The sequence below is a fragment of the Poecilia reticulata genome, chromosome 17 (genome assembly GCF_904066995.2).
Source record: "Poecilia reticulata chromosome 17, P_reticulata-male-v2, whole genome shotgun sequence".
In the NCBI taxonomy this organism is placed as follows: Eukaryota; Metazoa; Chordata; class Actinopteri; order Cyprinodontiformes; family Poeciliidae; genus Poecilia; species Poecilia reticulata.
Window position 1 is genome coordinate 1,670,384 of NC_088846.1, and position 27,385 is coordinate 1,697,768.

The 27,385-nt window shown below is 43.3% G+C and overlaps 2 protein-coding genes and 1 long non-coding RNA gene across 7 annotated transcripts in view; 2 read left to right on the top strand and 1 right to left on the bottom strand.

Annotated features, from left to right (window-relative positions):
* blvra (biliverdin reductase A) overlaps positions 1-12,479 on the bottom strand; it is a 45,532-nt gene extending 33,053 nt beyond the window's left edge. For 2 of the 5 annotated variants that reach the window (XM_008433532.3, XM_008433527.3), the window contains exons 1-2: positions 12,197-12,333; positions 9,265-9,384 (exon numbers count right to left, since the gene is read on the bottom strand). In XM_008433532.3, coding sequence (XP_008431754.1) covers positions 9,265-9,383 — 119 coding nt within the window. In that variant the 5' untranslated portion in view covers position 9,384; positions 12,197-12,333. The other 3 variants (XM_081597776.1, XM_008433529.3, XM_008433530.3) reach the window with 3 other exon arrangements.
* Positions 1-27,385, top strand: part of ccr12a (chemokine (C-C motif) receptor 12a) — a 255,587-nt gene that overhangs the window by 220,822 nt on the left and 7,380 nt on the right. The gene's annotated exons all lie outside the window — the stretch shown is intronic.
* Positions 24,088-27,284, top strand: LOC145548040 (uncharacterized). The gene is made up of 4 exons (XR_014084329.1): positions 24,088-26,297; positions 26,479-26,616; positions 26,727-26,832; positions 26,935-27,284. It is a non-coding gene; the product is annotated as an uncharacterized LOC145548040 (long non-coding RNA).

The window sequence follows — 27,385 nt, forward strand, 5'->3', positions numbered from 1 at the left end:
CGTGTCCCTCGGGGGGCCCTTTGGGGGGTACTCCGGGAGTATGGGGTACCGGGCCCTTTGATACGGGCTGTCAGGTCCCTGTATGACCGGTGTCAGAGTCTGGTCCGCATTGCCGGCAGTAAGTCGGGCTCGTTTCCGGTGAGAGTTGGACTCCGCCAAGTCTGCCCTTTGTCACCGATTCTGTTCATTACTTTTATGGACAGAATTTCTAGGCGCAGCCGAGGTGTTGAGGGGATCCGTTTTGGTGGCCTTAGGATCGCATCTCTGCTTTTTGCGGATGATGTGGTCCTGTTGGCTTCATCGGAACGTGATCTGAAGCTCTCACTGGAGCGGTTCGCAGCCGAGTGTGAAGCGGCCGGGATGAGGCTCAGTGTCTCCAAATCCGAGGCCATGGTCTTGAGCCGGAAAAGGGTAGAGTGCCTTCTCCGGGTCAGGGGGGTCGTCCTGCCTCAAGTGGAAGAGTTTAAGTATCTGGGGATCTTGTTCACGACTGAGGGAAGAAGGGAGCGGGAGATCGACAGGCGAATTGGGGCAGCGTCTACTGTGAAGCGGGCGCTGTACTGGTCCGTCGTGGTGAAGAGAGAGCTGAGCCAAAAAGCGAAGCTCTCGATTTACCGGTCGATCTACGTTCCCACCCTCATCTATGGTCATGAGCTTTGGGTCATGACCGAAAGAACGAGATCACGGGTACAAGCGGCCAAAATGGGTTTCCTCCGCAGGGTGGCTGGGCTCTCCCTTAGAGATAGGGTGAGAAGCTCGGTCATCCGGGAGGGACTCAGAGTAGAGCCGCTGCTCCTCCACGTCGAGAGGAGCCAGTTGAGGTGGCTCGGGCATCTGGTAAGGATGCCTCTTGGACGCCTCCCTGGTGAGGTGTTCCGGGCACGTCCCACCGGGAGGAGGCCTCGGGGAAGACCCAGGACACGCTGGAAGGATTACGTCTCTCGGCTGGCCTGGGAACGCCTTGGGATTCCCCCGGAGAAGCTGGAAGAAGTGGCTGGGGAGAGGGAAGTCTGGGCCTCCCTTCTGAAGCTGCTGCCCCCGCGACCCGACCCCGGATAAGCGGAAGAAAATGGATGGATGGATGGATGGATGGATGGATGGCACCTGCTGCGCCGCCTAATCATCATGTGTTTCACATCATGTGTTGATTTTTTGCTGTTCAGCGTCGGATTCTCCGTTTTAATGACATAATTCACATCTAGTTTGTCGCTCTGTTTTATGTCCCGCTTCTCCTGTTTCAGAGTTTTCCTCAATGTGCGCGTCTTTTTTTTTTACCCCCTAAGGTGCAGGGCAGTTGGGAAGCATATCAATGGGGAAAAGGCAGACTGACATAAACCTTTTAAAACAACGGAAACAATTTCGGTATTCTGATAATTGAAATTTAAAAGTGCTGTGGTAGTACCGTTGTTCTATCACACCCGTTTCATACCGGACCACTTACAGCACCTGTGTTAACGCTATAAAATGAACGCTCTCCATCATGATATCACCCATGGAGGGATTTCTTTATTTCAATGAGTTCATTTTTCAGAGGGATACAAAGTGAGGGTATTGTGATTTTAGTAATTACATGTTTATAAGAGCGATTTTCTGTTGTCCTTCAATGGAAGCGGGCAGCTTTCAAACTGAAATAAAACACTTTTTAATATAAGTTGCTGCTTTGACATGATCACAGAACTGCCAAAACATATGTACAGAAATACCAGACAAAGTGAATCACAGCAACGTCATCAGCCGGTGTAACGCTGAACGAATGCGGTGAAGCTAAGAATAGCAGGAGAACGGAGCTGCGCCAAAAGCTAACAAATACTGAATAGAAGGAGAGCTGCCATCGATATAGTTGCAGCCAGGCATGATTTAATGTTACGAAATACAATTTTAGCAAGTTGCTCAAAGTCTAAACTGGTATTGTTGTGATTGTAAGGTGTAAAGTTTACCTTCGACCAAACGCCCCCCAAAGGAATCCCAGCGCCCCCCTTTTGTAAAAATTTCCGCCAACTTTCAGTCTTGTCCCCTTTCCTCTAGCAATGCCCAGCGCCACTTGTTTTTAATTCCTTTCTCAAGTAAACGTGTTTCTATACCGGGTGAGACAAACTCCATTTTCTTTCATATCGCATTTGATTCAACCGCCGAACCGAACACATGCGCTTCTTTTCTACAAACCGTTTTACAGGCATTGGTCAACAACACGGTCTTTCACCTCCACGCTAGAATTCTGATTGGCAGACATCTTTGTCTATTATCTACAGTTTAATTGAGGCGGGCCGTTTGGTCCAAAGCTCGCTTTGCTTGAAAAGCCGAAAGTCTGGTCCCCAGACAGAGCTCTTTAAGTCCGGAGACTACAGTTTGGTTGAGGCAGATCATGAAGATTGGTTGAGGTGGACCGTTTGGTCAAAAGTCGGAAATCCGGCCCCCGGCCGGAGCTCTTTAAGCCCTGTATGTATATATATATATATATATATATATATATATAGCTGACTGTATAGCTCAATAGGTAAGTCACCAGTCTTCCACCCGGGAGACCCGGGTTCGAGGCCAGGCTGGGGGCTGGGGCAAACGGTTACAATGGTGACATTGAGCTGTCAGTGTGGGTCCTTAGGCAAGACCCTTGGAGCTATATAGCCTACCTCATACCATGAGAGACACAAATAATGCTTGGTTATAAGAGCAACCATGAGACCCAATACCCACCATGGAAAAGACGGTTAGAGGCTAAGATCAAGATAACAAGGAGGGAAGTGAGTCAACTGTCAGAGCTCCAAAGGGGTGCAATGAAAAGATCAGTACCCAAGAAGTACAGCCAGATGCCCATACCTGAAGCACTCGAAACTGCCAAACAAAGGCTCCAAGCCTTGGCCAGCCGCCTAAAGAGATACACGAGAGTGAATGAAGCCAGGAGGATTAACCGGCTCTTCGCCACCCAACCAGCTAAAGTGTACTCTCAATGGCAGGGTAATAACAACAGAGCGGACCCACCCAGGCTGGAGACTGAACAATACTGGAAAGGCATATGGGAAAGGGAGGCGTCCCACAACAGCAATGCACAGTGGCTAACCTCTCTACGAGAGGACCACAGCAACCTCCCTGAACAAGCCCCGGTAACCATCACTGTGGCAGATGTCCAAGACAGAGTCTCGGGTATGAAAAACTGGACAGCACCAGGACCTGACATGATCCATGCCTACTGGCTTAAGAAACTCACTGCCCTCCATGAGCGACTGGCAGCCCAACTGAACCAGCTGCTACAAAATGGGACTCACCCTGAATGGTTAACTGAAGGGCGCACAATCCTGATACAGAAGGAACCCTCGAAGGGTTCAGTCCCATCCAACTATCGGCCAATAACCTGTCTCTCTACAACATGGAAGCTCATGTCAGGCATCATAGCGGCTAAGATAAGCGGGCACATGGATAAATACATGAGCAAGGCACAGAAGGGCATAGGCATAAATAGCAGAGGAGCCAAACACCAACTCCTTGTAGACCACACAGTTGCCCGAGACTGCAAAACCCGACACACCAACCTGTGTACCGCTTGGATTGATTACAAGAAAGCCTATGACTCAATGCCACACACTTGGATCATTGAATGCTTAGAGATGTACAACATCAATAGAACTCTAAGAGCCTTCATTGCAAACTCGATGGGGCTGTGGAAAACCACCCTTGAAGCCAACTGCAAACCACTTGCACAAGTGTCCATCAAATGTGGCATATACCAAGGAGATGCTCTGTCCCCACTGCTGTTCTGCATAGGCCTGAACCCTCTCAGCCAAATCATCAACAAGACTGGCTACGGATACCGACTCAAGAATGGGGCCACGATCAGTCACCTCCTCTACATGGATGACATCAAGCTGTACGCCAAGAGCGAGCGAGACATCGACTCACTGATCCACACCACCAGGATCTACAGCACTGACATTGGGATGTCATTCGGACTAGAGAAGTGTGGTCGGATGGTTACAAAGAGAGGGAAGGTCACCCACACAGAAGGGGTCTCACTCCCAGAAGGAACAATAGCAGACATAGAGCACAGCTACAAGTACCTGGGAATACCACAAGCAAATGGCAACCTCAATGAGGTCACAAGGAAAGGAGCCACAGCCAAATACCTCCAACGAATAAGGCAAGTCCTGAGAAGCCAGCTCAATGGCAAGAACAAGATCCGTGCAATAAACAGCTATGCCTTACCAGTAATCAGATACCCTGCCGGAATAATTAGCTGGCCAATGGAAGAGATGAAGGCCACGGATGTTAAGACTAGGAAGCTACTAACCATGCATGGAGGGTTCCACCCCAAATCCAGCACCCTGAGACTGTACACGAGCCGTAAGGAAGGAGGCAGAGGACTAGTGAGTGTGAGAGCCACTGTCCAGGATGAAACATCCAAGATCCATAAATACATCAAGGACAAAGCCTCAACAGACGATGTGCTCAGCGAATGTCTCAGGCAATGGGGAACAGAAGACAAGGTGCTGGAAGTACCATCATGGGAGGACAAGCCCCTACATGGGATGTACCACCGACAAATAACTGAAGTGGCTGATGTCAGGAAAACCTACCAATGGCTGGAGAAAGCTGGACTCAAGGACAGCACAGAGGCTCTCATCCTGGCCGCCCAGGAACAGGCCCTAAACACCAGAGCAATAGAGGCTCAGATCTACCACACCAGAGAAGACCCAAGGTGTAGGTTGTGCAAGGAGGCCCCTGAGACAGTCCAGCACATAATAGCAGGGTGCAAGATGCTGGCAGGGAAAGCGTACATGGAACGACATAACCAAGTGGCGGGCATAGTGTACAGGAACATCTGTGCAGAATATGGACTGGAAGCCCCGAGATCAAAGTGGGGAACACCCCCAAAAGTGGTGGAGAATGACCGAGCTAAGATCCTGTGGGACTTCCAGATCCAGACAGACAAGATGGTAATGGCGAACCAACCGGACATTGTGGTGGTGGATAAAGAACAGAGGAAAGCCGTTGTGGTGGATGTAGCAATACCAAGTGACTACAACATCAGGAAAAAGGAACATGAGAAATTGGAGAAATACCAGGGCCTCAGGGAGGAACTGGAAAAGACCTGGAAGGTGAAGACCACAGTGGTGCCTGTGGTCATCGGGGCCCTCGGGGCAGTCACCCCCAAACTGGAGCAGTGGCTTAAACAGATCCCAGGAACAACATCAGACATCTCAGTCCAGAAATGTGCAGTTCTAGGCACAGCCAAGATACTGCGCAGAACCCTCAAGCTCCCAGGCCTCTGGTAGAGGACCCGAGCTCAGAGGATGAAACAGACCACCCGCGGAGGGTGAGAAGGGAATTTTTTTTTTTTTTTTTTATATATATGACCAATATATATGACCAATCCACACACGACCACACTGTACAAAGCCTCCAGTAGAAGCTGTTACCCTCTAAACACATCGGAGAGGATCCCCTCTTGAATTTCATGTAATCATAATGTCCGCTGTTCCATTTCAGCTCTAACTTATGGAACCCATAAGGTTCCATAAGTTATATATATATAACGGTCTATAAAGTCATCTTTATCTCCAAGTAGATTGATCTAAAACCATTGATATATATATATATGGATCTAGATACAGCTAGGTCCAGAAAAAGAGAGATTAACTTGTCATCTCTTCACAAAGGGTGTGGATGAAGCTACCATTGAAGATCCAATTGGAGCCACCACCACTGGCGTTTTTCATCTGAAAGACAGTGCTTCAGCAGATGAAGTCATCGGGGTTGTTCTTGAAGGCATCAGAGTGGTGTCCAATTTGGATAGTGTGGCAATAGCTGTTGCAGTGCTGCTTGGACTGATATATGGACTGAACCTAGCCAACCCTGACCTTCGCAACACTTTTGAGGCGTTACAGAAGATGGTAATGGAACTGGATGGAGGTAAAATGTCCAACAAGGCATTATCCCTTAAAAACTGCCTCTATGAGTGAGTAAATGGACTTTTTTTTTTTTCATTTAGTAATGTTCAGTGTTTGTGTTTTTTATTGTTGTATTCCTCATTGCAGGACACAAATTTGTTATTTTTAATGAGGAACTGCAGAAATATGTTCAAGGTCAACTTTTAAGTTGCAGTACGTAACATTTATAAGCAATAGGTTTTTTACATATTTGTTTAAACTGTCATTATATTACATAGTAAACAGTAAAACATGAGACAGATAATCTAAAAAAAATAAGCTGTTTTATACTGACTTGACATAGTAATTTTAACAAATATGTAAAAGAAATTTGCTATAAAAGTTACATTCGGCAGCATGGACATGTTACATGTTTAATAAAGTTGATAGAAATCTGTCATAAACTTGACATAACATCGGTCATGAACATGAAGGAATCTTTATGAATATCTATGACTGTTATGAAGTGTCATTCGGTAAATAATGACACTTTCAATGCAAAGTCACTAAAAGCTGCTTTAAAAGTGCCAACTTTGCATTATTTTTGTTATGACACCATAATGCAAAGTTGGCACTTTTAATGCAACTTTTTTAGCAACTTTGCATTAAAAGTGTCATTATTTACCAAATGACACTTTATGAATGTCTGACTGTTATCATGAAGACTCCTTCATGTTCATGGTAGATGTTATGTCAAGTTTATGAGAGTCATGTAAGTCTTGTGCACACCTGTCAAATAAAGTGTTGCCCAGATTTCAACAAACTGTTTTTGAACATGAATTAACATGGTATTAATGCTGCAGTAACTTTTATAAAAAATTTTTTTTACATATTTATTAAAACTATCAGTATGTCATAAGGCGAGGCTCAATTGTTTTCACTGATTATCTGTCTCATGTTTTACTGTTTGCTATGTAATAACATAGTGTAACAGGATAATTTTTCCATATTAGATTCAGTTTTATTTATTTTACTTTCCATTGTTAAATTAGTTTTATTTATTTTATTTAAAGATTTAATTAAAAATAAAAATCCTCCTTTCCTAAATTCAGTACAACTAAACCAAGCGAGAACAACATTGTTCTTGTGCGGTTTTAAAGTCACGTGACAGCTGCACGTCAGCATCCTAAATTGACAGCTGCTGCTTATATGGCTGATGATCAGCACCCTAGGTAGGAGACGCTGTCAGACGCTGATATGCAGGTAGGCTTCTGGTCTGTTTCCAAAGCAGTTATCAAATGTCTATTGTGCATCCTTCAATCGTGTGCGTCTGTTAACTTGCAGACGTGTGAACATTCGACCAAATGTAGCGGTCACGGTTTGTCAAGAAGGAAATGGTGAGTGTTGTGTTCGGAAGCTAGCATGCTTCCGAACACAACTGGGAAGCACTAGCCTTCCCAGTTGAGTTGGTTATGCACCCATCTAAATACGTTTCATCATTTAGATAGCACATTCAAACTGAAATGCTTACTGGTATAAAACACTACTGTTGTGTAAAAAGAAATTGAATTTGCATAAATTGCATAATTATTATGTAAACTCATTTAATTATAAGAAAATACATACATGTGTATGACATACATGTGAACTGATTGTTTAGGCCTGTTTACACAGGCCAGGTGTGTTACAGATTCCCATTCAAGGAGTTTGCTGCAGGGTCTAGGATAAATCATGGATTGTCTGGTGTCATGACGACCAGACTGGCGAGCTAACCAATCAGCGGATCCGGAAATACCACAACACCTTCTATCATCAAGGAAAACTCCTCCAAATTGGTTGGAGATTTCGGCCAAACAATCTTCACTCTGATAGAACTGGATTATTATTTTTTTGTTTTTTCCCTTTTATCATCAGCAAGAACTGTTGACTTCCTTGGATTAAGGAACCCTTCTGAACTTCATTAACTGTTGACTAACCTGTATATATTGTAAATATTAATACAATTCACCAATTTTGCACAATCTGGTTGTCTCTGTGTTTTACAATTTGCCACTTCCTCTAGCAGACGAACCTAGTTTAAGAATCATTTGGATTAAATCTAACTTGGATTATTTCTGTAATGATCCTAATATTCCTAGAATGTAATATAGGTTACAATAGTGATAGTCTAAACAAATATTTTAAAAAACATTTTTCTATCGGCACCCTGCCTCTCGCCCCAGCATCTGGAGATAGGCACCAGCAATTCTCCCAAGCCCACTAAGGGACAAGGGTGTACAGATAATGGATGGATGGATTTTTCTATCGGTTTCATTTTTTGTCAGGATGGAGTTAAGGGAAGGGGCTTTAAATTTTATATAAAAAACTAAGTTTTCGTATGTTTAGGGGGCATGGCCAAGCGGAGAACTTGCAAACGAAATGCTGTAACTGTCACATAAAAAGGTCAACTGCCACCAAACATGGTATGAGTGATCCTGGTTGGATGCCTGACGATCCTATGTTGTCATTATTTGACATCATCTAAGCCCGTCTCCTCAGAACAGAAAGTTACTTTTTTACTTAAAAACCTCCATCTCTGACCTCCTTGAGCTAATCAAAATGATCTTGTGACAGATGACAGATAAGTAGTTGGTCTCACTTGCTTTAAAGCACAAAGAGTTTTCAGTGGAGGGCATGGCCATGGCAGTGTGGTAAAGTCACTGGTCATGCCGTTGCCATACTAAATTCTATATATTTCAGCCAAGCTGCACCAAATTCACTGTGATCGATTCTTGTCCACCCCACGACAGGAATGCAGTCCAATATTTGGTGGGCGTGGCCTAATTCCTCCACTAGAATATTTAATAAATCAGCCCCAAGCCATGCTTTGACCAACAATCATGAAATTCAGTACACAAGTCAGTTTCCCCCAGAAAACTTGCTAAGGCCGGTGGTTGGGGTGCTAAGGCGTTCCACTGTGTTTTTGTATTAAAAGATGTTAAATTGACAGGAAATGTAAAAATATTACAGGGCAATTATATGTTATAGGAAGACATCTCCAGTGAAATGCCATTTAAATCCACAACTTGTCATAAAAACAACAAACCAAAAAAATACAATTAAAATGAATATAAATTACTTGCATTTAATAACTGAATGTGCATATTGAGGTCTTATTACTTTGTGTTTTTCTAATTCTATCAGTTTTTTTCTTTGTCCATGATGCTGTTTCTACAGCATCATGGACCTGGACCCCATTGGCCCCAAGTGATTCTCCGGCCCCTTGCCGAGAATGCTGACTAGATGATCCAGCCTTGACCTGCTAGAATATTACACTCAATATTAGGATGCATGATGGCGAGACGTTGATTGTCAGCATCATAATGTTATGCCTGGTTTATGGAATCTTACATCAGATATGTCTTACCTGGATATGAACCCTTGGACAGTCAGCTTCTCTGCAGCACTGCCAGCTAGCGGGGTCAACATGTCTCTGATCCGTACCGCACCAGCTGTACCGACGCCAACCACCACCGCCCCTAGCATTCTGTTAGAGAGACACACTGATGATGAACCTGGATGGGAGTTCAGTTGGGGCACAACTTCTTGTAGTTTAATTCTATTTAATTTAAAAACTTTGTTGTACATTGTGTATTGCTGGGTTTCAGACACGTGATCCGGATGACGCGCAAAATTCAGATGGAGGGCAGGAAGGGGATTTCTCTGGTTCAAAACAAAGCAAAATTGATCACAACTAGTACGCTAATGCCCTAAATAGGGTGGAACAGCTGAGGCATCTAAAAACAATATGCACATATTTAGGATATGATCTGTATTCTCCCTGTAAAAAAAACCTTGTCTTATAATCTTGAGGATTTACCCGGTGTCGAGGCGATCCACATACCTAACTACCTGGAGCTGCAAACCTCCTATTATACGACGAGCCAGAAGAAAGTTTTCAAAAGCCTGGAGAATTATTTAGTTTCAAGTTGGGTCAAGCATTAAGGATCAAAAAAAGCATTAAATGGCTGTCAACTTGTTTCTGCTTGGTGAGTAGTGAGTTGTGCTATTTTAAATAATTAATCTATGATAACGAACTAACCCATGTTATTTTATGGACTTGAATCTTCTGGTAAATAATTTATTGAGCTTCTGCAAACCCAAATATATCCGGGAGTTGTGTCAATGTTGAGTCGCTGTAGGATGCTGGATTCAGATCCAATGTAGGTCAACTATTAGGACCGATCTACAGAAACCCCCATGTTCGTGTCCATTTGTGGCCAGACACAAAGCATGTGGGGGAACAGTAACAGCTCACCATGACTGTATGGCTGAATAGGTTATATTTATTTAGCTTTTTTATTTTTTTAGCATGAAAGTCCCACTTAATAAACATATTTTCTGTCAACAACATTAACAACATTAGCACTCTGGGGACAACCAAGCTAGGGCATAAAAAAACATATCTTACCTTACATGTGAATGCTTGTCTTTCTAAGTAACTGTCCAATAAAATATCAGAAAATACAGTTTAAACGATGCGATCGTTACCTGTTAAAAAGTGGCGCTGCAAACTCTGGCATTGTTAGTTTTCACACCTCCCGTTTTTAGCCGAAGATTGTTGATCCACTTTTCTCCTATTTTCAGTAAGTTTTTTAAAATTAACTCCCTTGTGACCAACTCCCTTCAAAACACAAAAATAATGTTTATCTTTCTCTCTATTGAAAACAACCATACAGGACTCAAACTATAGACATTTTGATGCTGGATCAACAGAAATAAATGGTTTGCCTTTACTTCCGGCCCTCCATATGCGTTGGGTGACGTCAGTGGTACATCATCTGAAACCCAGCAATAGCTGTTTACCGCTCACGTCACACCACTGCTTCTCCTACACTGTTCTTGGTCCTATTTAAAGGCTTTATTAACTCCAATGGCTTTATTGATGATCAAGACAGAAAAGAAATCCAGTAGGAAATAACTGTCTAATTACCAAATTGACAGTAGTATGTGGTTAAAGATCTGCAAGCCACAGCTTATATTTCTCTCTTTCAGCTGTTCACTCCCTGGAGATCATGTTCTTGACTTGCATGTCAGATTTGGCAAATGTTTTACACCAGTCATGTGCAAAATTCTGTTCCCCTGTGAAAATCTGTACCCCCTGTGTCGGGAGCGCATACTGCACCCAGAGAGGCAGATCCGACCATTTTTACGGTGCTTCTGATCGACGTCTCGGTAAATCAACTCGTATAACTTTCAGTTTAATCGGCAGCTAACAAAATTGTAATATAAATAAATAAACGAGGTCTTGTGTGGAGTTCTTATTATACTGTTATGTGTTTTTTTAATCGCCAACAGAATCGGTCTTTCTCCAACTTTTGTCAGTTAAGCCTAACAATTAAAAGTTAGTTACCAGGCACTTTCCAACACATTGTGTGTATTTATAATTTTTCATTGCTGATACCAGCATCCATCAAAGGATGGATGCTGGTAGCGGGGCACGAAAAATTAAGATTTCCTTTAAAAAAATGAGTGTAGGCTCTGGAAAGCACTGTTCTAATGTAAAATATGACAGTTTTCTGGATAAAAGAAATTTCTAGTTAATTTTTGGTGCCTCAATCATACATGTCGAAAACATTTGCTCTCCATTTGTCAAAGTTATGAGAGGAGAACCAAATATTTCAGCTGCCTGAATTAGTTCAGGTGGCTAAAATATTTACCCCGCCCCCCCTCATAACTTGGTCAAATAAAAAGCAAATGTTACCAAATTTACAGGATTTATTGTTGATAATGAGAGAAATAAATACAGTTAAAGACTTACTGATAAATTTATTTATTCCCATATTAGGGAGGGGGAACCGAGTACCGACTATTTCAGGGAGCTAAAATAATTTACCAGAAAGCCAGCGTCCATCCTCTTATATCAGCAATGAAAATTACAAATACACACAATGTGTAGGAAATCCGTGTTTAGTGACTTTTATTTGTCAGGCTTACGTGACAAAAGTTGGAGAAAGACCGATCCTATTGATGACAAAAAAAACAACACAAAACGGTGTAAGACGACCTCCACGTGAGACCTCGTTTACTTATTTATATTACAATTTTGTTAGCTGCCGATTAAACTGAAAGTTACAACCTTGACATGATTATATGAGTTGTTTTACCGAGATGTCGATCAGAAGCGCCGTAAAAACGGATCCACTTCTCTGGCTGCAAGTGCGCTCCCGACACAGGGGGAACAGATTTTCACAGGGGAACAGAATTTCGCATAAGACCGGCACAAAAAGACATAAAATACCACCCTTTGTGGCTGCTCTCCCTGCCAGTACATAAATAGCTTATAGTAGTTCTCTTACCTGCTTATGTTTATAGAAATCGTCAAATAAAATTATAAAAATCAATATTCTTTGTTGTCTTCAGCCACACTAAAGTACCTAGTCGAATTTAGGCGTGATGAAAATACCGGTTGGCGTTAGATAATGGGGGCGTGGTTTGTTACATACCCGGTCGGAACTATCTTTTTGGGTGCGCACCATCTAAGCCCGCCGCCTGCAGACTAGAGGAGTTCCGCCAGCGCTCTTCCAAATGCCGGAAACACGTGATGAAACTTGTTCTCCAAGGAGCTCCACCACTGGTTCACTCATATAGTGTCAGCCATAGACATAATATAAGAATAGACGCCTCATGGACCGCTCTCGCCTATTGTCGCTTACGAGATTTAGGGCGGCCATCTTGGAGCGGTACTCCACTCCACTCAGCGTTATGTGTTTAGCAGGCACAATGACGTATCAGCGCATTTAATCAATCATAACACGCTTTTTTGTTACTGGAAACTATATTCAATCATCTATCAAAGCTACATTTACAAATAATTGTATTTTTTAAGTATGTTTTTAATACATAGTTCAGCATATTTAAATATGCTTAGTGGCTATAACAATAGCATAGGAATGGAATATTCTGATATTGATGTATGATGAGCATATTACAAAGCACATAGCCGTTCATAATTTATTTAATAAATTATTTAAAATATCAATAGCAGCAGTAATCCTTCTTGTTCACCACAATATAATGCCGTGCTCTTGGTTTATGGCAGGAAAATTCCACTTAGCAAGCACAGAGTTTTGCAAGCGAAGATTTGTTCCGAGCACAGACTAAGTCTGAGCGCAAGGAGAAGTTTTAAGTACAATCATTACAAGTTTGGAGTTGAAAGATATGAAGTCCTGCTTTCAAAATAAAAATGTAAGCAAAAGTATTAAAAGTTTTGGGAACAAAAAATATGAAATCCTGCTTTCACACTGAAAATGTGTGCTAGTGGAGAAAAATTCCTCCATAATCAAAAATAGTAATCAAGAGTAACACTAATGTTATACGTCTATGTCTGCTGTACTTCTTTATCTCAATACATAGCATGTTTTCAATGAATATTTTTCTTCTTCAGTAGTTTTTTGGATGACTAGTTTTTACTGGCACAACTCAAAAAAATTTGAATAATGTGTGCAATATTTCTTGCCAATCATTTTAGTGGTGCTACAATAACTGACAAGCAAAACACATATAAGACATTCCAAGCCTTTCTTTTTTGTGTGAATATCATGGCTTATGGAACATGAAAATCTCAAATGTCTTTGAAAATTAGAATGCTGTGAAAAAGATAATTATTGGTAAACTAGATAATTATATTGGTAATTAATTATCTGATTAATTACCCTAATCAGATAATTAAGTCAAAGTACCTGCAAAGGATTGTCAAGCAAAATCTACTCAGTTCAATTTAATTCAATTAATAGATGCTTTATTTCATAAAGGGAAATTAAATGTTGTTGTATTTTCTTTCTTTTCATTCTTCACAGTTATTGCAGATAGTGATGGCTGTGGGCAGGAAAGATCTCCTGTAGCGGTCTGTACTACAGTTATTTTGAAGAACCCTCTGACTGAAAACACTGGAGGTTTTTTTTAAGACACACCACACACAGATAAATACTAGACATGGGTGACAAATGTTGCACTCCTCGAAGCCAACCGATGCTGAACCAAAGAGAATATCAGAGGCATATAGGAAAACAGGAACCAGATTCTTACGCAATGATCCAGAGTTCTGTTTTCAGAATAAAGTAAATTCTACATTTAATTTGGAAATCAAGATCCCAGGGTCTGAAAGAAGAGTGAAGAGGAATGGAATCCACATTCCAGAGTTCCCAGTCAGTGAGGGTTTGGGTCACCATTTCATGTGCTGGTTCTGGTCCACTGTATTTTCTGAAGTCCACAGTACATTCAGCATCTACCAGGGACTTCTAGAGAAATTCATGCTTCCTTCAGCTGAGGGAAGCTGAAGGAAACAAGCTCATTCTGCATGAGACAACTGCTGGCTTCCATTCCAGCAGTTGTCTCAAACTCCAATTCTTAAAAACCAGAGACCTCCAACCTTTAAGTGTGTACCTTTCCTGTGTGTAACCCACATAAAATGGGGATGCCTCTTTAAGAAACGGAGGTTAGGGAAGCTAGGTGGTCTACCTAGCCAATGGGAAATTTAGTTTCCAGTGAGTTTAAACCAATCAGAATTCAGACTGCCGCTGCAAGCCCCGCCCTTCTTCCCCGTATCCGCAGCATTGTGTATGTAAGCGAGAGAGATCCGCGATGAGAAGGAAACGGTTAAACTGGGCAGCGTGAGTCTGTGTTAATACGGTTATACGGTAGTACTGGATACGAACTAAACAAACGCTTTCCCAGATATCATCCGACTTCTAAGCTGGAAGTGTGAAGAAAAAAAAAAAAAGACAACTTTGTGGAAGTCAGCAGAAAAAGACAAAAAAGATTTGAGTCTTGTTTAATTCTCAAAGTCTTCCAACAAAAAACCAAAAATGGAATGAACCACAACCGTTGGTCACTTCACACCTCACCTTCTCTCCTTCAAAATAAAAGCATACATTCTGATGTGAAATATATACATTGTATCCACCACAATATATACATTGTATCCGCCACACAGGCCCCCCCTGAACACACAGAATGTCACAAACACAAAAACCCATAACATGCAAAACAACATTACAAGTATATAAAGAAAACAGACACACAACGGAAAAACTAAACAGCAGTGACAAACAAAACAATTGAACTACCTAACGGTAACGTTAGCTTAATAAGTCGGTCACCACGGCTTCTCTTCACCGGAACAGGGGTTGAAAGTGAAAAAGACTCTCCAGATCGACTGTTACTGAACTGTCCACCTGAGGGGGACAAATCAGCTGTTAGGGAAGGACCTGGAAGAGTGGGTAAAGACACTGAGGGACGACCACGGCGTGGTGGTTGAGCCAACTCAACTGGGTCCCCTGGTAACATGTGAGCTGGCTTCAGACGGTCCACAGAAATACTCTCCTGATTACCCCCCAACTCCACCAAAAAATCTTTAGGTCCCCTCTCGAAAACATGGAATGGACCATCGTAAGGAGGCTGAAGTGGTGAGCGGTGTGAGTCATGGCGGATAAATACATACTCGGCAGACATTAGGTCCTTTGGCACAAACACCTGTGGAAGGCCGTGATGTGCTGCTAATGGGGCAAAAGATCTAGATTCCCCATTTAGAACCGTTTTTATTTCCCTGGGAATCAACCGAACCCGACGGACCCGGAAGAAATTCCCCTGGTACCCGCAAGGGCTGGCCCAGGACCAACTCAGCTGAAGAAAACCGCAGGTCCTCTTTTGGGACCGAACGCAGGCCCAACAAAACCCAAGGCATGCGATCTATCCAACTATTATCTACCAATGAGGCCCGCAATGCAGCCTTCATTGTGCGTTGGAACCTCTCACAAAGACCATTGGCCTGCGGATGGTAGGCAGCAGTACGGTGGAGTTTAACCCCAAGGCTCTCTGCAACTGTAGTCCACAACTCTGAAGTGAACTGGGGACCTCTGTCAGAGGTCCCCAGTTCACCTCTGACAGAGGTGTGCCGGCACACCTCTGGGACACCGGGACACCCAGGAGGAGATAAATGCTCGAGCCACATTTCGTCCAAATAGACGAACAAACACGGCATACCCTGCAGGACCGAATCCATAAGCCGCTGGAAAGTCTGCGCTGCGCCTTTAAGACCGAAGGGCATCCTAAAAATTCAAAAAGACCAAAAGGCGTGATAACTGGGGTTTTGGGTACGTCTAAGGGATGGACTGGAACCTGATGGTAGCCTTGCACCAAGTCCACCTTAGAGAACACGGTTGCTCCAGCCAGGCGGGCAGAAAAGTCCTGAATGTGAGGAATTGGGTACCTGTCATTACTGGTTGCGTTGTTAAGGCGCCGAAAATCCCCACAGGGTCGCCAACCCCCGTCTGCTTTGGGAACCATGTGCAATGGAGATGCCCATGGACTTTTGGAGCGCCGTACAATGCCAAGACGCTCCATGTTTGCAAACTCCTTCTTTGCTATCGCTAACTTAGCGGTGTCTAGGCGGCGCGCTCGCGCAAAAACCGGTGGACCGACTGTAGTTATACATGCTCCACTCCATGCTTAGCCACGGTAGCAGAAAATGTGGGAACCGTTAAAGATGGGAACTCTGCTAACAGACGATGATACTCATCACCTGTGGCAAACATGTTGGCGAGAGGTCGTTGGCTGGGACCGCCAAGTTTACAGGGGTATGTATCAAAAGACACAGCATCTATTAAGCATCTATTAGCAACATGCACCAATAACCTAAAAGCAAACAAAAAAATCTGCACCCAAAATAGGGAAAGACACAGAAGCTCCTCTCCTTGGGCTGCCACCTTATCGTGGTGGAGGGGTTTGAGTGTCCCAATGATCCTAGGAGCTATGCTGTCTGGGGCTTTATGCCCCTGGTAGGGTCACCCAAGGCAGACAGGTCCTAGGTGAGGAACCAGACAAAGTGCAGCCCGAAGACCCCTATGATGAATACAAACTTTGGACTGCGTTTTCCCTCGCCCGGACGCGGGTCACCGGGGCCCCACTCTGGAGCCAGGCCTGGAGGTGGGGCACGATGGCGAGCGCCTGATGGCCGAGCTTTTACCCACGGAGCCCGGCCGGGCTCAGCCCGAAGAGGAGACGTGGGTCCCCCTTCCGATGGGCTCACCACCTGTCCGAGGGGCCAAAGGGGTCGGGTGCATTGTGCTATGGGCGGCAGCCAAGGGAGGGGACCCTGGCGGTCTGATCCTCGGCTGCAGAAGCTGGCTCTTGGGACATTGAACGTCACCTCTCTGGTGGGGAAGGAGCCGGAGCTAGTGTGCGAGGCTGAGAGGTTCCGGCTAGAAATAGTCGGCCTCACCTCGACGCATGGCTCTGGTTCTGGAACCAGTCTCCTTGAGAGGGGCTGGACGTTGGTGCCTGTCGCGGCGGCAACCCTCGAACCCGTTGGTGGACACCTTCGGTGAGGGATGCTGTCAAGCTGAAGAAGGAGTCCTACCGGGCCTTTTTGGCCTGTGGGACTTCAGAAGCAGCTGATGGGTACCGGCGGGCGAAACGGCATGCGGCTCGGGTTGTCGCTGAGGCAAAAACTCGGGCGTGGGAGGAGTTTGGAGAGGCTATGGAGACGGACTTCCGTACGGCTTCGAGGCGATTCTGGTCCACCATCCGGCGTCTCAGGAGGGGGAAGCAGTGCAGCACCAATTATAGTGGGGATGGTGCGCTGCTGACCTCAACTCGGGACGTTGTGGGCCGGTGGGCGGAATACTTCGAAGACCTCCTCAATCCCACCAACATGCCTTCTGTTGAGGAAGCTGAGCATGGGGACTCTGGGCTGGGCTCTCCAATCTCTGGGGACGAGGTCGCCGAGGTGGTCAAAAAGCTCCTCGGTGGCAGGGCCCTGGGGGTGGATGAGATCCGCCCGGAGTTCCTTAAGGCTCTGGATGTTGCTCCAATTACAGGGGGATCACACTCTTAAGCCTCCCTGGTAAGGTCTATTCAGGGGTACTGGAGAGGAGGGTCCGTCGGATAGTCGAACCTCGGATTCAGGAAGAGCAGTGTGGTTTTCGTCCTGGTCGTGGAACACTGGACCAGCTCTACACCCTCAGCAGGGTCCTGGAGGGTGCATGGGAGTTCGCCCAACCAGTCTACATGTGTTTTGTGGACTTGGAGAAGGCGTTCGACCGTGTCCCTCGAGGGGCCCTGTGGGGGGTACTGCAGGAGTATGGGGTACCGGGCCCTTTGATACGGGCTGTCAGGTCCCTGTATGACCGGTGTCAGAGTCTGGTCTACATTGCCGGCAGTAAGTCGGGCTCGTTTCCGGTGATAGTTGGACTCCGCCAAGGCTGCCCTTTGTCACCGATTCTGTTCATTACTTTTATGGACAGAATTTCTAGGCGCAGCCAAGGTGTTGAGGGGATCCGTTTTGGTGGCCTTAGGATTCCATCTCTGCTTTTTGCGGATGATGTGGTCCTGTTGGCTTCATCGGAACGTGATCTGCAGCTCTCACTGGAGCGGTTCGCAGCCGAGTGTGAAGCGGCCGGGATGAGGCTTAGTGCCTCCAAATCCGAGGCCATGGTCTTGAGCCGGAAAAGGGTAGAGTGCCTTCTCCGGGTCAGGGGGGTCGTCCTGCCTCAAGTGGAGGAGTTTAAGTATCTGGGGATCTTGTTCACGAATGAGGGAAGAAGGGAACGGGAGATCGACAGGCGGATTTGGGGCAGCGTCTACTGTGAAGCGGGCGCTGTACCGGTCCGTCGTGGTGAAGAGAGAGCTGAGCCAAAAAGCGAAGCTCTCGATTTACCGGTCGATCTACGTTCCCACCCTCATCTATGGTCATGAGCTTTGGGTCATGACCGAAAGAACGAGATCACGGGTACAAGCGGCCAAAATGGGTTTTCTCCGCAGGGTGGCTGGGCTCTCCCTTAGAGATAGGGTGAGAAGCTCGGTCATCCAGGAGAGACACAGAGAAGAGCCGCTGCTCCTCCACGTCGAGAGGAGCCAGTTGAGGTGGCTCGGGCATCTGGTAAGGATGCCCCCTGGACGCCTCCCTGGTGAGGTGTTCCGGGCACGTCCCACCGGGAGGAGGCCTCGGGGAAGACCCAGGACACGCTGGAGGGATTACGTCTCTCGGCTGGCCTGGGAACGCCTTGGGATTCCCCCGGAGGAGCTGGAAGAAGTGGCTGGGGAGAGGGAAGTCTGGGCCTCCCTTCTGAAGCTGCTGCCCCCGTGACCCGACCCCGGATAAGCGGAAGATAATGGATGGATGGATGGATGGATGGATGGATGGACAGAAGCTATCACAAAGTCCCACTGAAACTGACGTCCGTTGAAACACACAGTCACCAACCTCGAGCCAAAAGTGCGAATCGGGGTGCCGTTAGCCGCGTCCAGTGGCGGTCCGTTACTTTTGCACAAAACGTCTGCTGCCGAAACTAGCATGATGCTCCACTGTGCACCCGAGTCCACCAGGAAATGCCGTCCCGAGACCTCATCCATGATGAAAAGCAGCTTCTCCGAGCTGCTGGCACACACAGCTGCTAGCAGCGCCGACTCTGTCGTTTCCCTGACGCACGAACGAACACGGAGGAATGCAGCGCTTCGCCTTCACTCCAAACCGGCGATGGTAGAAACAGAGAACGTCGTCCTTCCGTCGCTCTGTCACCGCAGCCACGGCATCAAAAGGCTCCGACTCTCCTTGTGTCACAACTGGTAGAAGTGCATTCACACTGTAGTGCCTGGAAGCCAACAAAATCCGGTCCGCTTCTTCAGCCAGAGAGCGATAATTCTTGGTCCGGATCAGCGGGGAGCTGGCCAGCGCGGTGCGAACAGGTGAGGGAAGCTGGCGCAGAAACAGATGTGTAAAAAGGAAAGAAGCATCTCCCGAGCCAAGTAATGCCAGCATGTTGTCCATCAGCTCGGAGGGTTTGCAATCCCCCAAGCCATTCAGAGAGAGCAAGCGATTGGCCCGCTCTGCGTCTGACAGTTGGTAGAGCCGAAGCAGACTCTCCTTGAGAGCGCCGTATTTGTTAGCGGTTGGTGGGTTCCTCAGCAGACCCGTCAGATGGCGTGTTGAAACGGAATCCAACGCAGCAACTACATGGAAGTACTTGGTCTCATCTGTGGTTATCCCCCGGAGATGGAACTGGGCTTCCACATGTTGGAACCATGGTTCTGGATCGTGTTGCCAGAACTCTGGGAGCTTGATAACAGCAGCAAAAACAGAAGCGGCGGTTGGAGCAACGGCCGCCTGGCAAGAAACTGGGTCCGAAACCACAGCTGGCGGAGAAGCGGCGGCAGCATCTGGTGAGATTTCGTTAAAAAACATATCCAAATGTGTGCAGATGTTCGGGGTCACCAATGTGGAAGTCAGCAGAAAAAGACGAAAAAGATTTGAGTCTTGTTTAATTCTCAATGTCTTCCAACAAAAAACCAAAAATGGAATGAACCACAACCGTTGGTCACTTCACACCTCACCTTCTCTCCTTCAAAATAAAAGCATACATTCTGGTGTGAAATATATACATTGTATCCACCACAACTTCACTTTTTCTGCCAAACACCGTTAGAGCCAACTTGTTACCTCTAACGGCTAACGGCCACTAGTTTAGCTCTAACGGCTACTAGGCTACGGTTTAAGTTCATCTCCTTCTCCGTTCAGTTGAAGTGCCCCACGGGTCTGGACTGAGAGCCGCCATATTGTTGTCCCTAACGTGTCGCATTGAGATCGGTCAGGTTTTTTTTTTATGCTGGACTGTTCCTGAGGTGGATTCCTCCTGTGACTTCGATGGCGAGCCTTCCCACCTGGACTTGGAAAGAACTGGATTCAGTCTTTTCCATTTGGAGTCCTGCTGCACCCCGCGGTGTGGTAGGCCTGTTTCACTCACATCTTCATGCTCAGCTGGTTATGAGTGAGACCACTGACTGACATTTTTCATTCTTAATTTTTTAATCCTGGAATTTCTTACCTTACCTTTTGGACCAGTTTTTATTTGGAACTCTATAACAAACTGCTGTGTAGGAAATTTTCCTCATGTGAATTGTGTTGAGTTGAACCAAATTGGAACTGAAATTGGATTGATCTGTTGCCTATTACGATTCAGAATTCAGATTACCAGGGTGCACCCAAAATATTTAAAACTGAGAACTAGCACTTGGCCAAGTATTTGTATTATTTTTTGTATTTTATTGTGTGTAATTTTATTTTCATAATTGTGTGTCTTGTATAACTGTTAATTCCATGGTTTATGTCACTAAAGCCAGTTGTTCTTTAAATTCATTTAACAGCCTTTGTGTGTCATTTAAACACCCCACCATGCTCCAATAGTCGAACCTATTGGCCCATTCGTCTAATATATATAATACCCTTCTCATCTGTGTTACATGTACACTAGAATTAAATGTCTAAACTGCTTCAATAGCATGCAATTAAGCTCCACAGAGCTCTGCTAATGAGATAATATCAGAGCCAGGTGTGCTTCAGGCCAGCCTTCTGAAGACAGTCTTCTTCAGAACACTGGAGTTTGAGACCTCTCACCCCTGCATTACACGTATACATCACTACAGGCTGATCTCCTCCATGCCATGGTTTACTGAAGCAGTAATTCATGCAAGAGGCACCAAACTATGCATTGAGTGGGTAGAAATTGACAAATTTTTCAGAATTTGACTATGTGTAGCAAATAAAAAAAGAAAAAATAATAATCCCTTTATTTTTGATATTACTCGTTTACGCAATATTATATTATTATATTTTAATTATTTTTTTCGAGATATATTAGTGGAAGTAAAAAATAGTCATCTGGAAAATCTACTGAAGAGCAAAAAATATTCAGTATAAGGCTTTATGTATCGAGTACTTGAGTATTTTTGTTGTTTTTTGTTGTTTTTTGCAGTCTGACTTAATTTGTGAAAATGATTAACAAAATCTAAAATTATAATTATTGCAGTATTCTATAACATGACATAACTTTTGAAACCACTACTTAGTATTGTTCTAAAATGTAAACATTAAGTACTTGCAGAGACAATATCCACGGTTTACTGCATGTTCACAGTGAGCATAGAATTTTACTCTAGTAAAAGAATATTACCCAAGTAATATTATTTGTATTGCACTGCCTTTCTGAGAAGCTGCAGTGCAATACAGCTTCTCCTAGAAGTAAATTTTTGGCAAAAAGTTATTCAAATTCATGTATCCCCAGGTGAAAAAAAGGATACTTTAGTATATTTCAAATATACTTACATTTGTGAAAGTACACTTTAAGTATACTAAGTATTAAGTGTACTACGTATAAATATATCTGAAGTATAGTATACACTCTAAGAAATAATCCTGTAAATTTACAGTAAAATACTGGCAGCTATAGACGCCAGAAGTTTACTGTAAATGCACAGTAGCTGTACCGTAATTAATCCTGACAGTAAATTATCGTCAATGCAAGTACGGTATAGATACTGTGAAAGACCGGTAAACTTCTGGCATCTATAGCTGCCAGTACTTTACCGTTCTTGCGAAAGAACAGTAAAGTACTGGCGTCTGTAGCTGCCAGTAGTTTACCATTCTTTTCAAAAGAACGGTAAACTACTGGCAGCTTTTCTCTGTGTGCTGCAAACTCATTAAATGTAAACTCATGAGAAGCCCGAACCACCATCAGGCAAATAATTCTGGTCCGACCAGAACTACTTTTACCTGTCAAATTACCTGTCAAAACATACAACATAGATTTAGCCACATTTTTATGCGGTTTAGTTAATATTCACCCAATTGAATCCAGATCCCATCACACATAAAGCAGATAAATGCATTTAACTTTTCCCCCGTAGTGACACAAACCACTGACTGTGGCTCCAATAACTTATAACAAATGAAATTAAGCGACTCCACTTAAATGACATCTCTTCACCCGCTGGGGTCTGAACGCTCAGCTTCTCAAATTCTTCCTGGTCGCATCTGCAGAGAAACCTGTGCTGGTTTATGGACAGTTGGATCTGCCTGAACCAAACCGAACAATTGAACTCTGCGAGATTTTTCCTTTTTTTTTTTTAACCCTGTCCGCAGTTCGGGCGTGCGTTTTTGCCAGGATTTATTTTATTTATTTATTTATTTATTTTTGCATGGTTTCGCTTTTCCAAAACGAACAGATGTTTTGTCTGCCGCGCTCCTTCTGAGCATCGCTCTCCTTCTGGGTGCGGAGGGTAACATCTTCACCTCCATTTGTTAAAACTGCTGGGCGAGTTACGTCTAATTCTCCGCAGCGGCGGAGCCGCGTCCGCATTGGTTGTTGTGCAGTGCACTGCGCATGGATCTAATTAACTTCTGCACCTTAATTTATTTCCTCAATAAACTCCCGGCTCCTCTGTTTAGACTGTAAATGGACAGCTCCACGTTGGATTCTCTTTAGTTTTCTCTGTTCTACTGGAGACTGGAGTTAAAGGCTAAACTAAAGGTTTGCAATGAGCTTCCTAACCAAGGTGTCCATAACTCTTCAACACGCTGTCATCTCCCGGTGAGAAAGACGCATTTAGTTCAGGGCCCATGAGATGATATTCAGAAAGGATTTTTTTATTGATTGATTTTAGTTTCATCTGTGATGAACTCTTTGCGTAAAGTCTGTCATGACTCCATGTGCGCCAGTCAAAGGTGTTAATTATAACCTGTCAAATGACAGAGGGGCTTAAAAGATAACCAAATATTCAGTTTATTTAAAAAAAATAAAAAATAAAAAAAATTATATATATATATATATATATATATATATATATATATATATATATATATATATATATATATATATATATATATTTAAAATGTTGCCCCCCCCCCATCAACTTTAAAAGTCTGGCTCCGCCACAACTTGGTAAAACTGTATTGTGTAACATTAAATCATGGCTGCAGCTGTATCGATGGCAGCTCTTCTTCTATTCAGTGTTTTAGCTTCATATGGCGCAGCTCCGCTCCGCATCAGTTCAGAGTTACACCGGCTGATGAAGCTGCTGTGATTCACTTTGTCTGGTATTTATGTAGCTACATATGTTTGGGCAGTTCTGTGATCATGTCAAAGCAGCAATTTATATTAAGTGTTTTATTTCCGTTTGAAAGCTGCCCGCTTCCATGGAAGGACAACAGAAAATCGCTCTTATAAACATGTAATTACGTAAAATCACGACTTCGTATCCCTCTGAAAAATGAACACATTTAAATAAAGAAATCCCTCCATGGGTGATTCCACGGTAGAGAGTGTTCATTTTATAGATTTAACACCGGAGCTGCAAGTGGTCCGACATGAAACGGGTTTGATGGAACAACGGTACCACAGCACTTTTAAATTTCAATAATCAAAATACCGAAATTGTTTCTGTTGTTTTAAAAGGTTTATGTCAGTCTGCCTTACCCCATCGATATGCTTCCCAACCACACTGCACCTTAGGGAGTTAAAAAAAAAAAAAAAAAAAACACGCCTCGCACATTGCGCAAACATGAGAAACATGACAAGCGGGCAAAACGGAGCAACGAACTAGATGTGAATTATGGCATAAAAACAGAGAATCCGATGCTGAACAGTGAAAAAATCAACACATGATGTGAAACACATGATGATTAGGCGGCGCAGCAGGTGATGAGTGAATATTACTGATGGTCAATAAATGATAAAATAAATCTAGCAACAGGAAAGAAACTAAAGTGGACATAGCAATAAACCAGGAGAGGATAATACTAATTAAAGGAAACTAAATGGAAATGAATGAAGAACAAAATGCAAGAAAATACAGAGGAATAAACTGGTATGGCAAGACGTTTAGAGCAATAATTAATACAGAGGACTGTATGGCAAGAATAAACAGACACTATTTCCAGATAAAAGGTAAAATAATATTGTTGAAGTGTCATGGGCAGGGGCGCAACTACACATTATTCAGGTGGATGCGAAAACATAAATCGACACCCCCCACGAAGGAGAGTAGAAACATACGCTCGCCTCCCCCCCCAACCCCCCTCCTCCAGACGCCGATACGTTTAGGGCAAAACTCGCTACATTTACCCCGTTATGTGCGCGAGGTGAAGGAGCGTAAGGCGCTGAAGTTTACGGGAAAACATAATCGGTGCGCCGATTCAAAACATCTACAATAATGATAGTAACACTAATAATAAAATAATTGTCAGTGCAAAGTAGCCTACAATTTTTTGGTGGGGGGCGGTGAGGGACCTGGATAAAGGCTAGGGGGGCGCTGGCCCGAAAAAGGTTGAGAAACACTGCTTTAAGTGAACAAAATATATATTTGCCCAAGTGTAAATATACACTTGCTCAAGTATATTTAAAATATATTTAAAATATATTTTGTGTATATTTTAAAATTTATGCTCAAAATATATACATTTTTAAATTCAGTTACTACTTTAAATTATTAATTTCACTATGTTTCAAATTACATCTCAGTGTAAATTTTAGGCTAATAAAGTATGCTTTTATTTAACCGGGTGAACCCCGTTGAGATCCAGATCTCATTTTCAAGAGGAACCTGGCCAGAAGTCTGCAACACGCAGCGATCTGATTGCGAAATAAAACTAATTGATACATATGCAGAAGTATGTCTTTTAGGCACCTATAAAGTACTTTTCATGTAAATTTTAGGCATACTTTTTTAGCACCTAAAAAGTATGTCTTTTAGGTGCCTTAATAATCTTTTACTATTTTTGTTAAAATGGCAAAGAATAAAAAAATATATAATCATGATGTAATGTTGTTTAAGATATGATCTGTAAGATCTATAATTAACGGCTTTAGTTCCAGTTCACACTCCAGACCAGATGGTGGCGGTATTGCACACTTTAATTTTTTTTTTCAAAAAACGTCATAAAGAGAAGAAAAAACTTGAACGCAGGGAACAAAAGCTGTTCAAATTCGCCATTTTCACTCGCATAATATTGCCTTAAAAGTAGAGAGGGCCTTGATAATAGTTACTAATTTTGGTAAATTCAAGCTGGTGACGTCCTAATCCGAGTTAGACGACAACACAACTGGACAACAACCGTTGGAAATGAAATATGTGTCGTGAAATGAACCGAAGGGACAAAGGCTGCTAATGTGTTGCTAGCTAGTGGTAAGTTTGCTTATTAATTATCTTTGTTTAATTATAAACAGTGCAGTAAAGATATACAACTTACGTTGGTTTCATAAATAATTATTTTATCAATTTTATTGGGACTTCTATGATTATTACTATAGCAATCATTCAGCTTCATGTTATAAATGCATGGAGGCTGTTTGTCGAAACTTATTCTTTAATTCATAAACTAACCTGGTTTTAATTAAGCTCCATAAGACAGAGAGACTTTGATATTGTGAGGTTGTTGTTATAACTTGTTCATCAATGATTTTATCTTCAACATATGTTTGCAGTCTAACTAAGCAAATGAAGATGAAAGAGGAAGCCAGAGAAATCAGGTGTTAGGAAACCTAAAGACTTTCCTGTCTCAGAAGAAGCTCTGACTTCTCCAGATCACCAACCAGCTCTGAGGATGAACCTTCACATTGTCTTCATGATGTAGATTTGTTTTTGTTTTTTTAATGAGGAGCTAGCTACATTTTCAACAACAAAAACTGATGTGTTACCAACACCAAGTGCTTAAATAAACATGAATTTATTTAAAGGTAACTGGACAGAACTTTTCCCTTGTTAATATAACATTTCTCTTTCATACATTTTATTTGTTGTTGACTTTCAGGGCCCTGTGATGGACTGGTGACCTGTCCAGGGTGAACCCTACCTCTCATCTGATGGCTGCTGGAGATGGGCACCACCAGCCCCCCTCACCACCCTGCAAGGATCAGTGTGTTCAGATCATGGATGGAAAGATTTTAAGGTAGTTTGTCTCCTTAAGTCCACACTTAAAACAGCTTCATAGTTAATGTCCAACATCAACTGATTCTATGACATTGCTGACTATTTTTTTTCTACTTCTAACATAAACAGGCAAAGAAGGCACTCAGAAATGTTTTTCCACCCCAGGCATCCGGTCCCAATCATCATCATCAGTTCTGATGTCACATACATGGCGAGTCCACAACGTCTTGAAATTGTAAGTATTATTTTTTTATTTGCCATTTTTCTGTTCTCTTTAAAATACAAATGCTTTTTCTGTTTAATTGCTCTATTGTTCTTTTTTGTATTTTTCTGTAAGGTGCAGTGAATGGGAATGTTCTGTCGTTGATCGTCACTCATGTTAGGAACATACCAACGGTGTCATGAAGTGTCATTCAGTAAATAATGACAACTTTAATGAGAATTTGTTTTAAAAGTTGGATGGCAAGTGTTATATTTATGACAGTGTCATGTCAATCTTATGCACACCCCATCAAATAAAGTGTTACCAAAATGGTAATATATTGAAAGCACAATGTCATCATTTTTGTTCTTTAACATAATATCTTTCATGTTTTTTTTGTCACACTTAAATTTTCATGTTAATTGTGTTCAATTTTGATGTGTAAACTGATAATTTATGTAAAGTTCATAAAGTTGTGAGTAAAATTGGACAATTTAAAAATGTCTGTAATTAAACACAATATTTTAATTACCTTGAATATCTTGTGTAATTAATCTTTCTGTGTAACTGTAGCCTAAAACAATGT